The sequence below is a fragment of the Vombatus ursinus genome, unplaced genomic scaffold, assembly GCF_900497805.2.
Source record: "Vombatus ursinus unplaced genomic scaffold, bare-nosed wombat genome assembly UNPS02014838.1, whole genome shotgun sequence".
Lineage (NCBI taxonomy): Eukaryota > Metazoa > Chordata > Mammalia > Diprotodontia > Vombatidae > Vombatus > Vombatus ursinus.
Window position 1 is genome coordinate 1,002,509 of NW_020954616.1, and position 15,280 is coordinate 1,017,788.

Sequence of the window (15,280 nt, forward strand, 5' to 3'; positions counted from 1 at the left end):
AACATGATTTCATCAGTGGAAATTACATTAAAGAAGATGTATTACCATTGATAAATGGTCAAAGGATATGAACAGGCAGTTTTCAAAGGAAGAAATTCAAGCTATCAATAGCCTATATGGAGATATGATTCAAATCATGATTAAGGAAATGCAAATTAAAGCAATGCTGGGATTGTACCTCACCCATATTAGATTGACAAATGTGTGCGGGAAAACTGGCACATTAATGGCCTATTGATGAAGCTTCAAATCGGTCCAGTCATGCTGAAAAGCAATTTGGAGCTATGCCCCCAAAGTAATTAAACTGTACATATTCTTTGATCCAGCAATACCACTAGTAGGCCTACCCCCACAAAGAAATCAGGAAAGAGGAAAAGGCTCCATATGCACAGAAATATTTATAACAGTTGTGTTTTTGTAGAAGCAAAGAACTGGAAGGCAAGAGGATGCCCATCAACTGAGGAACGGCTGACCAAATTGGAATACTATTGTGTCATAAGAAATGATGAAAGAGGTGGCATACTTAAATGAACTGCTGCAGAGTAAAGGAAGCAAAACCAGAAGACTCCTAATCCTAAATCTGATACCCTACTTATTATACTATGCAACCTCTAAAGGATTTTTTGTTTTAACTTTTTCTAAATTGTGGGGGAGGGGCTATGAGGAAGATCAAAGAAAAAATAGAACTATTGCTTTGAGTGATAAAAGTATTAGGATTGATGATAGCAAGAAGGCCAAACTACTCCACTCATATTATTTCTGTTTAATCTTCCAAGGGGAAGGATCCTTGGACTAGGAAAGACAGAATAAAAATGATTAGCAGCAAACAGAAAGCCAAGCTAGTTGAGGAGTTGACAATACAATATTTGGCTGCCCCCAATGAGTTCAAGTCAACGTTGTGCAATTCTGCCTCACTTAAATCCAATTCACGTGCAAGTCAAGTCATTACACTGTGCTATCACTGGTCCTCTTTGAAACAAAGGAAAAACAACAAGTCAATAGACCTTGTTGACTTGGCTCCTGGCCCTAACAACCGGGATGCTAACACTCCTCCCCTACTCCCAACCTCATAATTGGGGACTTTAGTATTTAAGTGGATGCCTCCTTGAACAGCCTGGCCTCCCGATCATCAGCCTCCTCAACTTCTACAGACTATATCTTTTCTCTACCTCAGCTACCCGTGCCAGTGGTCATACACCAGATTCACAATCATTTGAAACCTTCATGATCTTGAACTCTGAAATTCCCTTTTCTGTTCAAATCTGTTTTTCCATCACTCCCCCTATATTCCTAAATCGGTTCTTCATCTTTATTATGAACTTCACAATATAATCACAGAATTTCAGGGTTCATTTAGTGCAACTCATCCTTGAATAGGAATTCCCTGTACAGCATAACCCACAAGTAGTCGTCATCCAATCTTTGCTTGAAGATTTCAAATAAAGGGAAATCCACTAACTAAAGAGGTAGCTCATTCCATTTTTTAATAGATCCAATTGTTAGCAATTTTTCCCTTACATCATGCATAAGCTTGACTATTTGTAATTTTCACCCAATGATCCAGTGTAGCTCTGTAGGGCCAGAGAGAATAAATTTAAGGAGGTTACACCCTAATGGGGAAAGATAACACATAAAGGGAAGAAAGGAAGGGAGGATATGCGAGTTGTGGCATGGTTTAAAAATGACTGAAAAATGAAGTAGAGGCCTGGTGCCGGACAAGATAAAGCAAAAGGTCACCTATCAGAGCTGAGTCCCAGCAGCAGAGTACAGGTACAAATGAGAAGGGGATAAGGAAGATGGACAGAATACAGGAAGCATGATTTGGAAATGGTCAGGAAGTCTTAGAGAGTTGATGAGAACACTAAGAGGCTGAGTGACTTGCCCACAGTCACACAGCTGATGGTACTTGAAATCAGGTCTTCCTGAGCCAAAGCTTGTTATCTCTCCACTATGCTACATTGCCTCTCATCTTGCCTCTCTTATGGTAGGTGCTTTTTGATTGGCTAACTGGATTCTCCATCACTGGAGGTCTCACAAAAGCTGAATAACTATTTGCAAATGATACTATTAGGGGAATTCTCAGTCAAGTATGGGTTAGACGAGATAGGCTTTGAAATCCTTTACAATTTTTAGTTCCTATGATGCAGTGATTAGCTTTTCAAGGTCTTCCTCAGCACTAAGAGATGGAACACTTAATCACCGCTTAAACGTTACCAATAATGACAATTATAGTCCTTTGAGAAAAAAACCTGTTCCACTGTTGGACAGTTCTAATTGTTGATCAATCCACAGTTTATTGAGCCAAGATCTGTTTCCCTATATTTCCTACCTGTTAATTCTTGCTAGTTCTGCCTTCTGGAGCAGCAGAGAATGAGTCTATTCTCTTCCTCAGTCATACATAGATTTGAAGTCAGCTCTTATGTGTCTTTAGTCATTTCCACATCAAACAATCCCCATTTCTTCAATTATTCCTCCTGTGACAAGGTTTAAAACCTCATCAACTTCATTATGCTCCTTTGGACATACTTTACTTTGCCAACATCCTTTTTTTTAAAGTATGGTGCCTGGAATTGACCACAACACATTGGTATTAGTAAGTAAGGTCAGGAAAGCTGGACCTTTCTCCCCTATAGATCTGCCATAGAAAACTAGTTTCCCTCTCAACACTGTGAACCCATTGCCTGAGACATCTTTGAGTATAATGAGATTTTATTTTTCCCATGATGGATGCTAGAATATGAAGTACTATTGGAACTGGGTTGGGGCAGTGTGGGGAGAGGTAGAGGTATTTGGGAGGTAACAATGAGGAAAAGGGCAGGTGGAGCAGTGGCTTAGGAAGCACTAGGAAGAGAAGGGAAAAGACTGGAGTGGTGACACAGAGGTATGCTAGGGATGATGGGAAGATAGTAAAGGAATGGGGTTGGAAATACTGGGAGAAAGAGATTTAAAAACCTTGCAGTGCTGAAAATCTTGATTCTTAGATAGCTGTTAATCAGGGAGAGACCACCAGGGGGCAGCAGGAGCCCTGAGACCTCTCCATAGCAATTACAGAGCCCATTGTCTTGGGGGTAGGAGGTGTCTCAGCCTACAATTCTTCAATGACTGAGTACCATTATCTGCTGACCTTAAGCTCCTTTAGAACAGCCCCCACTCTCTGGGAGACTGAGAAGAAGAGTCAGAATAGGTGGGATGACTGTTAGAGAGGACCCTTTAAAAGTACTGACACAGAAGCAATGCATTTCTTTGCTCCAACAACTAATACCTCCATCTCCATATCTCCCCCATATCCTGGCACTTAGTCACTTGTCCCCCACCCCCAAGCTCCTATTCCCTTATCCCTATCCTTCTACCCCACCCCAGGTCACTTAATTACCCTTCTCCCATACCTCCTTTGCCCCCTCAGCTCCTGCTCTTCTGTTCTAGCTCTCTCGTCATGTTTCTTTCCTCCCCCAGCTACCTGGCTCTAATTCCCTCCAAATCTCCCAACCTCAGGGTGCTCCAACTTAACATTCCCCACCTTCTAGCATCCCTAATCCCTTTTTCTGTTGTGTGACTTTTGTTCATGTATCCCCCTACCTTTATACTTCCCCTATCTCCCAGACACCTGTCTGTTGTCTGCAGCTAAAAAAGCAAATGCATTCTTAGGCTTGTGCTGAGAGGCATAGAATACAGAGCAAAGGTGATAATTCTGCTGTACTCTGACCTAATCAGACTGTATTTGGGATATTGTGTTTAATTTTGGGTGCCATAATTTAGGAGGGACATTGATAAGCTTCAAAGTGTCTAAAGGGTGGTAATGAGACTGGAGATTAAGTATTCCTAGGATTTGGGAACGTTTAGTGTGGAGAAAAGAAGACTGAGAAAGATGTGATAGCTTTCTTCGGATATCTGAGGGGTTATACCACAGAAGGATTAGACTTTTCTGCTTGATTCCAGAGGCCAAGACTAGGAACAAAAGGTAGAAGGGGCAAAGAGATAGATTTCAGGTCCAAATAAGGTAAAATTTCCTAACAATTTGAGCTGCCCGAAAGTGAAATGGGCTACCTCAGGAGGTGGTGAGGCTTGTTTGCTTGTTTTCCCCAATAGGCTTCCTGCAAAGATTCCTGTTCAAGTATAGCACAACCTCTCAGGTCCCTTCCAACTCTAAGATATTGTGTCTCCCTCCCCATCCCTCAAGCCTCCCACACATGTTGTTCTACACCATTCTCCATCTTCCACTCTATTCCTCAGCCTTTAGGGCAGCTCTCCTCATTTCTTTGTCTACTTTGGAACACTTTTTCATCAATCCCTTAGGTCTATGGCCTCCTGCCTCCTTGCCCTCCAAGCTCCTGCCCATCTGCCAGAGGGCATTACCCCCTCCTTGACCTCACTGTCCAAGTTGTCTTCCCTTCAATGCCCCCATAAGAATGCCTATTATCCCCTCTAAGCATGCCGTTACCCTCTCCTCTCCCACCAGGGGTGGTGGCCCCCTTTCCCACTCTCTCTGTCTCCGTTCTCTCTGTATCTCCTCACCTCCACCACGCCACTCCCCCCACCACCCCGTCCCTTTCTTCCATGCCCCAGTCCCCGCACCAGTGGCCTCCACCATGCCCTCAAGGATCACCACGATCTCGAAGTCGTCCCTCTCGAGGGCACGGCGTGACGCCTCCCAGAAGGGGCTGGCGGCATCTATCTCGTGGCTGATGACCAGGGGCGAGACGAGAAAGAGGCGGTCATCGCCCGTGTCGAAGCCGACGCTGAGGTCGGTCTGGTGCAGGGGGATGAACTCGCCCTCGAGCGTCTGGCGCGAACGGATGAGTTTGGCGCGGATGGAGGCTTCCACGATGTGAGACGAGCGCAGGTCGCCCACGCGGAACATGAGGCACAGGCGCCCGTCGCGCAGAGACACCACGGCGTGCGAGGAGAAGACGAGCGTGGCGGCGCGCTTGTTGGGCTGCGAGATCTTGACGAACATGCAGCCCACCATGAAGGCGTTGACCATGGAACCCAAGATGGCCTGCAGCAGCAGCAAAGCGATGCCCTCGGGGCACTGGTCCGTGATGACGCGGTGCCCGTAGCCGATGGTGGTCTCGGTTTCTATGGAGAAGAGGAAGGCGGCCACGAAGCCGTTGAGGTTGTTCACGCACGGCGTCCACGTCGTGTCCTCCAGGTGCTCCAGGTCCCCTCGGCCGTAGGCGATTAGCCACCAGATGGCGCCGAAAAAGAGCCAGGTGAGCGCGTAGGCGAGCACGAAAAAGAGCAGACTGAGCCGCCACTGCAGGTCCACCAGCGTGGTGAAGATGTCCGTCAGGTAGCGGTACGTCTCCCGCACGTTGCCCTGCTGCACGTTGCACTTGCCGTCCTTCTCCACGTAGCGCTGGCGGCCCCGTCGGGGCGGTCTCTCCGGAGGCTCTCGGGGCTCGGCGCGCGCCGCCAGGGCGCGGGGGAGACCCCCAGGAGGCTCCTCGGGCCCAGGGGAGAAGGCCGAGTTTTCCTGAGCCATGTCAGCAGCGACGCTCCTCGGAGGCTGCGGGGATGGAGGGACAGTGCGGGGTTAGAGCAAGGTCCTGGGAGATTGAAGCCGAGAGAGCCCCCTTCACCTCCACCTCCTTCACCTCCCCAGTGGCTCTGTCTGGAAAGGCCAGTACATTTGGACTTAGAATTAGGGGACCTGGCTTCCGATCCGCGCCCTGCCCACTATTACCTATGTCACCTTGGGCAAGGTGACACTGACTTCACCTCTCTGGGCCTCAGGCTCCTCATCTGTCAAATGATGCGTTTGACTAGATGATCTCCGAAGTCCCTTCCAACTCTAAGAGTAGAATCCTTGAGGACAGAGACTGTCCGTGTTTTTCTCTTTGTATTCCCAACACCTCGAATAGTGTCCTTCCTCCACATAGTGGATGAAATGAGGATGGGGTCCCAGTGCTACCTACCTCACAAAGTTGTCGTGAGAATCAAATGAGAGAAAGTAATATGCAAAGCACTTCGCCAACACTAAAGTGCTATATACATGTCAGTTATTATTATTTAAAATAAATGTTTGTGGGTTTGAATTAAATTTATTTGGACATTCTTTAGTTTCATGGGAATTCAGGATATCCGCATCCTAACCCAGAGCTCTAGGCATTTCACTTTACTAATAGTCCCCATTCTCTCTCTACTATGAATTACTTGATTGCCATTTTACCCTGTCCAGAACCCATAACATACTCCTCCATGGATCATTTCAGGCCACTCCTGCCCCCCCTTCCTCGCTGCCTTCCCAGTTCTCCTTTTCCTTTACTCTGGAAATAACTAAAAATGAGTCTTTCCCCTTTCCATCCTTCTCACCTCAGTTTCCCCATTCTTCTCTACCCCCACAAGGAGATAATAATAGCTCTTATTTATTTAGCACTTTTATGGTTTACAAAGTTCTTTCCTTGCAATAAGCCTGCAGGGAATGTGATGCAAATTTTTTATCCCTCTTTTCCAGATGATGAAACTGAAGGTCAGAGAGGTGAGGTGACTTCTCTGCAGTCATAGCTAGTTCTGCCTCAAACTCATTTTCTGACTTTAAATTCAGTACTCTTTCCACTAATACTATTTTGCATCTCTAGGAAGGCAAAAAAAAAGGAACTCTGAGTTTGGAAAATGAGTGATGGCTTTCTGCCTTAGGAAGCCTCACCTAGAAATTCTAACTGAGGGCTAACCACCATCCTCTCAGTCGCAAGGTCAGCCCAATTTCCTCTTGGTTCTGTTTCTCAGAAGTCATTGAAAGACAAGGAAGAAAGAAGTGCCCTCCCTCAGGCTAAGAGGGTCCCAAGAAGAAAGGGGACAGAAGCAACAGAACTGAGGTTAGGGGAGGCTGGACTTGTACCTTCGGGAGAGTTGTTGGTGGGTTCTGTCTCCCAGTATGCCTCAATTTCTCCATTAGAAAAAAATATATTAGGTCAGATTAAGTGAAGCTCTAGTACACATCCCAAACCCTTCAGTCCCTTCTTCCTCATCTCTCCTAGCACTTGACCTCCTATCTCACATTGACTGACCCACCCTTTCTCCTTCCCTAATTTTGGCCTTTTCCAAGAAGCTCACCCTTATTAGTCCTGCTACCTCCTCTCCTTTCCTTTTCCCCATCATAAAAGATCCCTCCCAGCAATCGGCGCCTGAAATTTGCCTGTACTCCATCCCCAAATCACCCCGGAGTCCCCAGCTTAAGTTGATAATTGGAGAATATAGAGAACAGAATGAAATAGGGTAGCCATAATAGGAAAGAGGGATATTATGGAGTGGGAAGAGGAGTTGGGGGAAGAGGGACTGACAGAAGGTCACTGTTGGCTTTAGAGTCTGGTCAGGACCTGCAGAAAAATTGCCTAGATTTGTAACTCCAGGCCCTAGAGTTACTGCAGCCATATTCTCTGTAAGAGGAGAACCTGAAAAAGGTTTCAGGGCTTAGGGGGCAGACCATACTTAGACAGATTCTCCAGGAAAGCTCAGAGAACACCATTCTAATCACAGAGTGTAGTATTACCCCAACTTTGAACAGGATGGTAATAAACAATTCCTTCCCTCTCCCCCCTCCTCCCATCACTGACCTCCTTTTTCCTCCACTGCGGCTGGAGTTGTCCTCCTGGAGTGATTTCTAAGCATTTGCCAACTCAGAGGCCCTAGGTCACTTAACAACCCAGCTGGCCCACAAGCCCCTGGCACTCCTCAAAGTGGTCCAGCCTCACTAGGGTCCCCAGGTATCCTTTCTCTCATCCTGTCTGCTAGACGACCCTCCCGCTTAGGACTATGAAGAAATCCAAGCATTCAGCTCCCTCTGTAGTAACCTTCTCCCCTCACCCATTATTCCAGAACTAGGGCTGACCCTCCTCCCATTCTCACCCCATCCTAACCCCTTTCTTCCAGTTAGAGTGAAGAGGGGCTGCCCTTTCCCTTGTAGAGGGTGGAAAGATCCCAAATGACACTTTCCATCCCGGGATCTGCCTAGTCTCTCCTTGCATTCCTCCCCACCCCACCTTATCCTCTCTGGGTTCTCGTCTTCTCTATTCCCAAAGGTCCTCAGTCTTTCAGTCCCCCTTAGTATCACTTCCCCCTCCCAAAAATACCACAGGGAGTGGAGTATATGAGTATTGGGGAAGTAACCATCCACAAGGTGGTCTGAAGAGAATTTGAGGGAGCCAGAACCCCCATCCCTCGTCCCATCGTCCCTACTGCCACAGAAATCAGGGCCCCCAGACCCTGAATCCCCCCTCCACAACTCAACTCACAGTGCATGGGGAGCAGAGGAGATAGCAGCAGGGCCCCCCAGGGGGTGGCGTCCATGCCCCTGACACCTCCCCCCCAGGGTGGCCCCCCCAGGAGATTGGAAGTCGAGGACACCACTGTTTTTCCTAAATTTAGCGGCAGCTCCGACCAGGACTCGCTATCTGTGTCATCCTAACTTCCCAGGCTCCCCTGCTCCTGCCTGTTTCCACGGTAACCAGTCTGGTGGCCTCCTAGGCGACGGCTTCCGCCCTCCCCCTACTCTTCCCCAATCCTGGGTACCACTAGAGGCTGATCAACACACTTGGTTATTTTTAGCTAATATTTACCACCCGCCTCTCCACTCCTCGCACCAGACCTCCCCCCTCTACCACCAAGGAAGTCAGCTCATTCTACAGAAACTCTTTTTTCCTTTTGTGAAATTGAGGGATGTAATAGGTTTGGAGATGGGGCAGGGCGTGGCTTCCTCAGGATACCAGAGATATCCCCCCACAGGGGAAGGTGGGGTATCTTACTTTACAAGGATACAAGAGAAATGAGCTATTCCCTGACTGAATCCAACCAACCATGAGATTCTTTAGGTTGTATTAGTCCAACTTTACCCTGAAGAATGTTCAGGGAAGACTGAGAGAGGGAGCCTGGGGGTGATGGAGAGGAGTGGGACAGGCATTAGGGAAGTATTGGCAGGCAGAAAGTTAGGGGCTCAGGGTTCCAGTCTTAGCTTCATCATTAATAAGCTGTGAGATCTAGGGTAAGTCACATAATCTTAAATTCTTTGGGCCTGAGTTTCTTTATCTGTCAAATGGAAATACCACCTAATTCACTGGACAATTATATCACCTTGAAATAATCTGAAAACATTTAAAAAATACATAATGCTGTAGAAATGTTCACTGCAAAACTTAAAAAAAAACCCTCATGATTCTATCTGTGTAGGTAGTACCTTCACTTATAAGTCAGAAAAGAGGTGTGTTCAAAAATGACCTCGGGTACCTCAGGTTTTGTGATTTTGGGCAAGTCACTTAACTTGTTTGTCTCAGTTTCCTCCTCTGTAAAATGGGGGTAATAATAGCACCCACCTCCAAGGGTTGTAAGGATCAAATGAAATAAAATTTGTAAAGCACTTAGCACAATGCCTGGCACATAGTAGGCACTAGATAAATGCTAGCCATTATCATCATCATCATTATTATTATTATTACCCTTCTATGTATTTAATGAATTTCTGTATATCCCCTCCCCCAAAAATTAGCCACCTGGGGGGGGTCAACCTATTGAATTTAGTTAAGTTGGTCATCCTCAGTTTCCTTATCTCTTGAATTGGGATAATATTAACTCTCGGGGTTGTTGTGAGGGTCGAATGAGATGATATTTATGAAGTTCTTAGCACTGTGCCTGTCACTTAGTAGGTGCTTAATAAATGCTTTTTTCCTTCCCTCTTTTCCTCCTTTGATGACAAGTGGACACTCTCACAGGACCCAGACTCAAAGTGTCTTTCCAGTTTGGTAGGGCCCAGCAGAGCTTGTACTCTCTCTGAGTAGCTCCACGGTGAAGTGAATGGAAAGAGCTATGCCAATACAAGATGCCATTAAGATCATTGTTGTTATTCACTATTATTGTTTCTCCTGTGATGTCCCTTTTTGATTCCTCGTGGTGGCATAGATAATCTAACCCTGGCTTCTGGAAGGCTACGTTTGCAGAATGTAAGAGGTGGCAGGTCCTATTATATGGCCTAGTAAGGGCCTGAATTTCTGTTACTTAGTGACCCTCTTAACCAGATTCATGGAGGTTCATCATCATCAACAACATTTATATTGTACATTAAGGTTTGAAAAGCCCTTTACATACGTTAACTCATTTGATCCTATGAGGTTGGTGCTATTATTATTCCCATTTTTCAGATGGGGAAACTGAAGCACAGAGCAGTTACATGGCTTGTTCAGGGTCACACAGCTGCTAAGTATGAGGAGCCTGAATTGAATTCATGTCTTCCTGATTCCAAGTCCTGCATTCTATCTAGTAGCTGGGTGGTGCAGTGGATAGAAGGCTGGGCCTGGAGTCAGGAACACGAGTTCAAATTTGGCCTTAGATGCTTACTAGTTTTGTGACCCAGAGCAAGTCACTTAGCCTTTACTTACCTCTGTTTCCTCAACTATAAAATGGGCATAATAATAGCATCTACCTTGCATAGTTGTGATGATCAGATGAGATAATATTTGTAAAGTGCTTAGAATAGTTCCTGGCACTAAGTAAATCCTTATTCCTTTTTCCTTTCCCTGTCTGCCTCGTTACTAGAGAGACTACAGCATAATAAAATTTTCAGTCAGAATATATCTTGAAGACTGTTCAAGTTATGGAAGGATAGCAATCTATCCATGGTGAGAATATCTACTTGGATGGAATGAGAGGTCCTTGAAGTATTATAGTCATTGGACAGGGCCACTGAGGAATACACCATGGATATGGTTAGGATTTCCTTTTCTGAAGGAGAGATGTGGTGGAATGAGCACTGGATTGAGAATCAGAGGGTTTAGGTTTAGATCCCAACTCAGCCACTTGCTAGTTGTTTGTCCTTGGATAAGTCATTGGTCCTTTGTATCCTCATCTGTCAAATGAGGGTTTAGAGAAGATTGTCCAACCCCTGATCCTACTGTCTCCCATAATATGTGATTTGGAATGGGTTATGTACCTAGTATATTCTGTTCTGTATTATAACCAATTCTGTCGAGGGAATTGTGAGATCCTTGAGGTCAGGGTATGTCCTTCCCCAGCACATGGTCAAGGTGCTTCACACGGTAGGCATTTCATTAAACATTTGAATGAATTGTCTTCTGCCTCCATCCTGGCACCTATGGATATGATCTGCAGGGGGCACTCCAGATACATCCCCTCCCTATCCCATTCCCCAAACCAGTGCCCCACCTTCTTCATGTTTCTTGTTGTTCTAAGTGGAAATACTGGGTTTTCAGCCCAAGATTGGCAACAGGGAGGCTATTAAAGCCCCACTCCCCATCCACGCCTCCTGGCCACAGCCCTGTCATCTGAGCCTGGAGTTGCTCGCCTGTCCCTATCTGTCTTGCCAAGGGCAGCTCAAGTTGGCACCACCGTGCCAGGGGCTTGGGCAGAGGAAATCAAACTCCTCACAAGGCCACATTTGCATGGACCTGGCCCCATTTCGTAGAGGAGAGAAAAACAGTCTCCTAAGGTTGGCTGTGCTCTTGAGATGCCATTTTCAATTCAATTCAAGACATTTATTATGGAAGGTCTTTCCTGCTCTTAGAGCTCTCCAGGAAAGTAGAGACTAATACTTACTTGACTCCCCCATTCTAGTGTTCCTCATGAAGGTTAGGAAGTTCTTCCTGTAGTCTAACTTCATTTACCCAATAATCCAATATCCAATAATTCAACCCAAATTTTTATTGAATGGTCACAGGGAACATAATAATATCCTATACACTAATGCACAGAGTCAAGATGGGGCATGATTCTTGGCCTTTAGGGAGCTCATGGTTTAATGAGGGAGAATAAGCTGACGTTTAGAACATCAATAGAAATACATAAAAATAGTTGTGGTGAGAATGGTTTGGGAAGTGGGACAAGATCAGAGAAAGCACTGGTCATTTGGAGAATAGAGGAGTATGAATCTGGGAAGACTTCCTGAAGGAGGAAACCTTGAGCTACAATTGTAAAAAGCAGGATTTAAGTCTCATTTATATGGTGCTTTGAGAGTTAAAAAATGCTTTTGTCACAATAGGTATTGCAGGTAGTCAATCCACCAATCAATCAACAAAAAACTTTTATTAGTCACCTACTAAGTGCCAAGAGCTGTGCTAAGCACCAGGGATACAAAAGACAACAAAAAACTTCCTACATCCAGGAGCTCAACAATTTCTGGGGAGAGGTGGAGAAGATAAGTACACTTTAGATGGAACACCCTCTCTGGGCTTCCTTACCCAAAATGAAACTCACATTGGGAAGCTGGGTCCCAAGGGGAAGTGATTGACTGCTACTCTTTGTCTCAGGGTTCTAAGGGAAATCCTGAGGAGTTATGCTTCTTTCCTATAGCTACTAAACCTCGACCAGAGTGCTCTCCATTCATAATCAGCCAATAGCCTCCATTAACTTTTAGAAACAGCATTTGTTGAGATGGTACTGTAAGAATACTTCATATAGGGACACCGGCCCTGGAATCAGGAGGACCTGAGTTCACATCCGGCCTCAGACACATAATGCTTCCTAGCTGTGTGACTCTGGGCAAGTCACTTAACCCCAATTGCCTCCCTAAAAAAAAAAAAAAAAGAATACTTCATATAAAACACTTCCCCCCCAAACCTGGGGCACACTCTCCTGCAGATACAACATCTGGGGGAGAGTGGTCTTACACTTCAAGTCTAATGTTAGTGAGCCACATGCCAAGACCAGACTCTGTACAAGTCCTTGTCTCTTTTGCTGAATCTTTAGGAAGTTGCCCCTGTGTGTCTTTCTCTGCTGGGTGGGCTGCTCAGCTGGGTTCCCAGGATCCCAGCCCTTCTTGAATCCATATCTGGAACTTCTCTCCTTCACCAGGGGTCTTGCTCCCTGAAGCTGCTGTCATGCTCGGGTAACTCCACGTCTGTCTGTCCTCAGTGGATCAATCCTCTCCTGATACAGGCACTTCCACAGCTATTATTGTTGTTCACTTCAGTTATGGCCCATTCTTTGTGACCTCACTGTGGGGGTCTCTTGACAAAGATACTGGAGCGGTTTGCCATTTCCTTCTCCAGCTCATTTTACAGCTGAGGAAACTGAGGCAAACAGGGTGAAGTGACTCTCCCAGGGTCACACAGGTAGTAAGTGTCTGAGGCCGAATTTGAATTCAGATCTTCCTGAGTCAGGCCTGGAGTTCTATTCACTGTGCCCTTCCATGGCTGTAGGCCATTACTATTCTAGTGAACACTGCCATTGACCCCACAGACACAGACCTCCAGACACAATGTCAGTGGGAAGATAGCTGTGTGTTAGGACCTAGGGGAGTTGTAGAAATATACCAGAAGGAATAATGATAAAGAAAGCCAAAGAGAAATATTTATCAGCTCCTCCACCTAGTCTAGGATTGTAGCAAAAATAAAACAAAAAATAAAATATAGAAAAAAAGCAACAACAAAAAAATCCTGTCAATCTTACAGAGCTTCAGAGCAGAAATAGGTCTGGGCAATCATAAGTCAAAGCAAGGACCCAGACCAAGAAATAAGATGAGGCCAGCTCCCAAATAGCTCAGCACATAGGCACTCTGCCAGAGGAACGGCAGATGAGGCCAGATCAGTGCCCAGGCACTGTGCCCAGGCAGCTCAGCACCCAATGACTAGTAGGCCTTAAAGAAGGCATAGCAGTGCCAGACTGGCACTTCACAGGCAGGACAGTGCACAGCATCCAGGTGGCCCAGCTCTCAGCAACCAGACAGCCTCAGGGGAGACACAAAAGGAGAATGAACCAGGCAAGTGCCCAGGCAGCACAGTTCACAACATCCTAGAAGTTCAAGGCTCAAGCAGATCAGTACCTGGGCAGCCATGCCCAAGTTACAGTAGGAATAGGAAGAAGTCAGCACAAGGAATCCCAGGGCCCGGGTAGCCCATTCTTGAGCCACAGCAGAAGAAAGGGCTAAGGCAGAACCTGGGAAGCACAGCAACTAGGGTTTCCCAGGAGTACCAGCACCAGCATCTTTTTGGGACCTGTTAGGCTCACAGCAAGGGACAGAACCAAATCCAGATTCAAACTATATATGAAGGAAATAAAGAAGGAACTGATGTGAATACCCAGGAGACTGAAACCAAACCCAGTAATTCCTGCAGAAGATGGGGCCTAGTTTTATGCACCACATTTAGCACTAAGTAGAATTTGTCTGCACCATCTAAGAGCATGAAAGGGAGCAGAGTCTGACCCAAACAAAAAGCCCTGGTTCAGAAATTGAGGCTAAAGACATGAGTAAAGGCGAAAAAGTGCTCAACACAATGAAGAAATATCTTGAACTGAGAAAAGTCCAAGAGATGATTCCAGAAGAGAAGATTAACTCTCTACAACAAGTTCAAATAAAGTTTCAGAGAAAAGAATGATGTGGCCTTGAGAAGTACATAGGTGACTGGAAGAGATAAAAGAAGAAATAACAAGTGAAATGTTAATGAAAACAATAGTCAGGGAGGAAAGAATGATAAGGAAAATTAATAGCTTAGAACATTACACAAGAATTTACCTTTCTGAAATGTAGAAGGGACAGAACAGAAAGCAATGACTCCATGAGATAATAATAAATAGAAAAGTAAAATCAAAAGCCTGAAAAAAAAGAAAATGTAAAGTATATGCTACCAAAAAAAAACTGATCTAGAAAACAAGTCAAGGAGAGATAATTTTAGAATCATTGAACTATCTGAAAATCACTACTAGAGCAAAAAGCCTGGAACCATGTTTCAAGAAATCATAAGTGCTAACTACTCAGATCAATTAGAACCAGGAGCCAAAGTAAAAATAGAAAGTGTAACACCAGTCACTGCAAGAAAGACATCTCAAGATGAAAACTCCCAGGAAACAAAATCCAAAGAAAAAATGCTCTAAGTAGTCAAAAAGACAGAGTTCAAGTACCAAGGAGCTATAGTTAGTATCACACAAAACTTAGTAGCTGTCACTTATCAGGAAAGGAATATAATATTCCAAAAGACAAAAGATAAAGGCTTATAACCAAGAATAAGATTTCTGGCAAAACAATATAATCCTACAAGGGGAAAAAAATAGATATTTAATGAAATAGAGGACTTCTAAACAGTCCCGATGAAAAGGTCAGAACAGAGCAGAATCATTGAAATACAAACAGAATTAAGAGAAACATAGGAAGGTACATATTATGTATATACACACACATATATACACATATTAATTATATGCACCCACCTATTATTCTCTCAGATAAGGCAACAATTGGCCAGGTGGAAAAGGAAGTCCAAAAACTCACTGAAGAAAATACTTTTAGAATGGAGCAATTGGAAGCTAGTGATTTTATGAGAAATCAAGACATTGTAAAACAAAA

The 15,280-nt window shown here is 45.0% G+C and overlaps 1 protein-coding gene across 1 annotated transcript in view; it reads right to left on the reverse strand.

The window, feature by feature from the left end:
- Positions 1-15,280, reverse strand: part of KCNJ9 (potassium voltage-gated channel subfamily J member 9) — a 76,705-nt gene that overhangs the window by 3,302 nt on the left and 58,123 nt on the right. The window contains exon 2 of the mRNA XM_027840107.1: positions 4,573-5,506. Within this exon, the coding sequence (XP_027695908.1) occupies positions 4,573-5,482 (910 nt within the window). The 5' untranslated portion in view covers positions 5,483-5,506. The remainder of the gene's footprint in view (positions 1-4,572; positions 5,507-15,280) is intronic.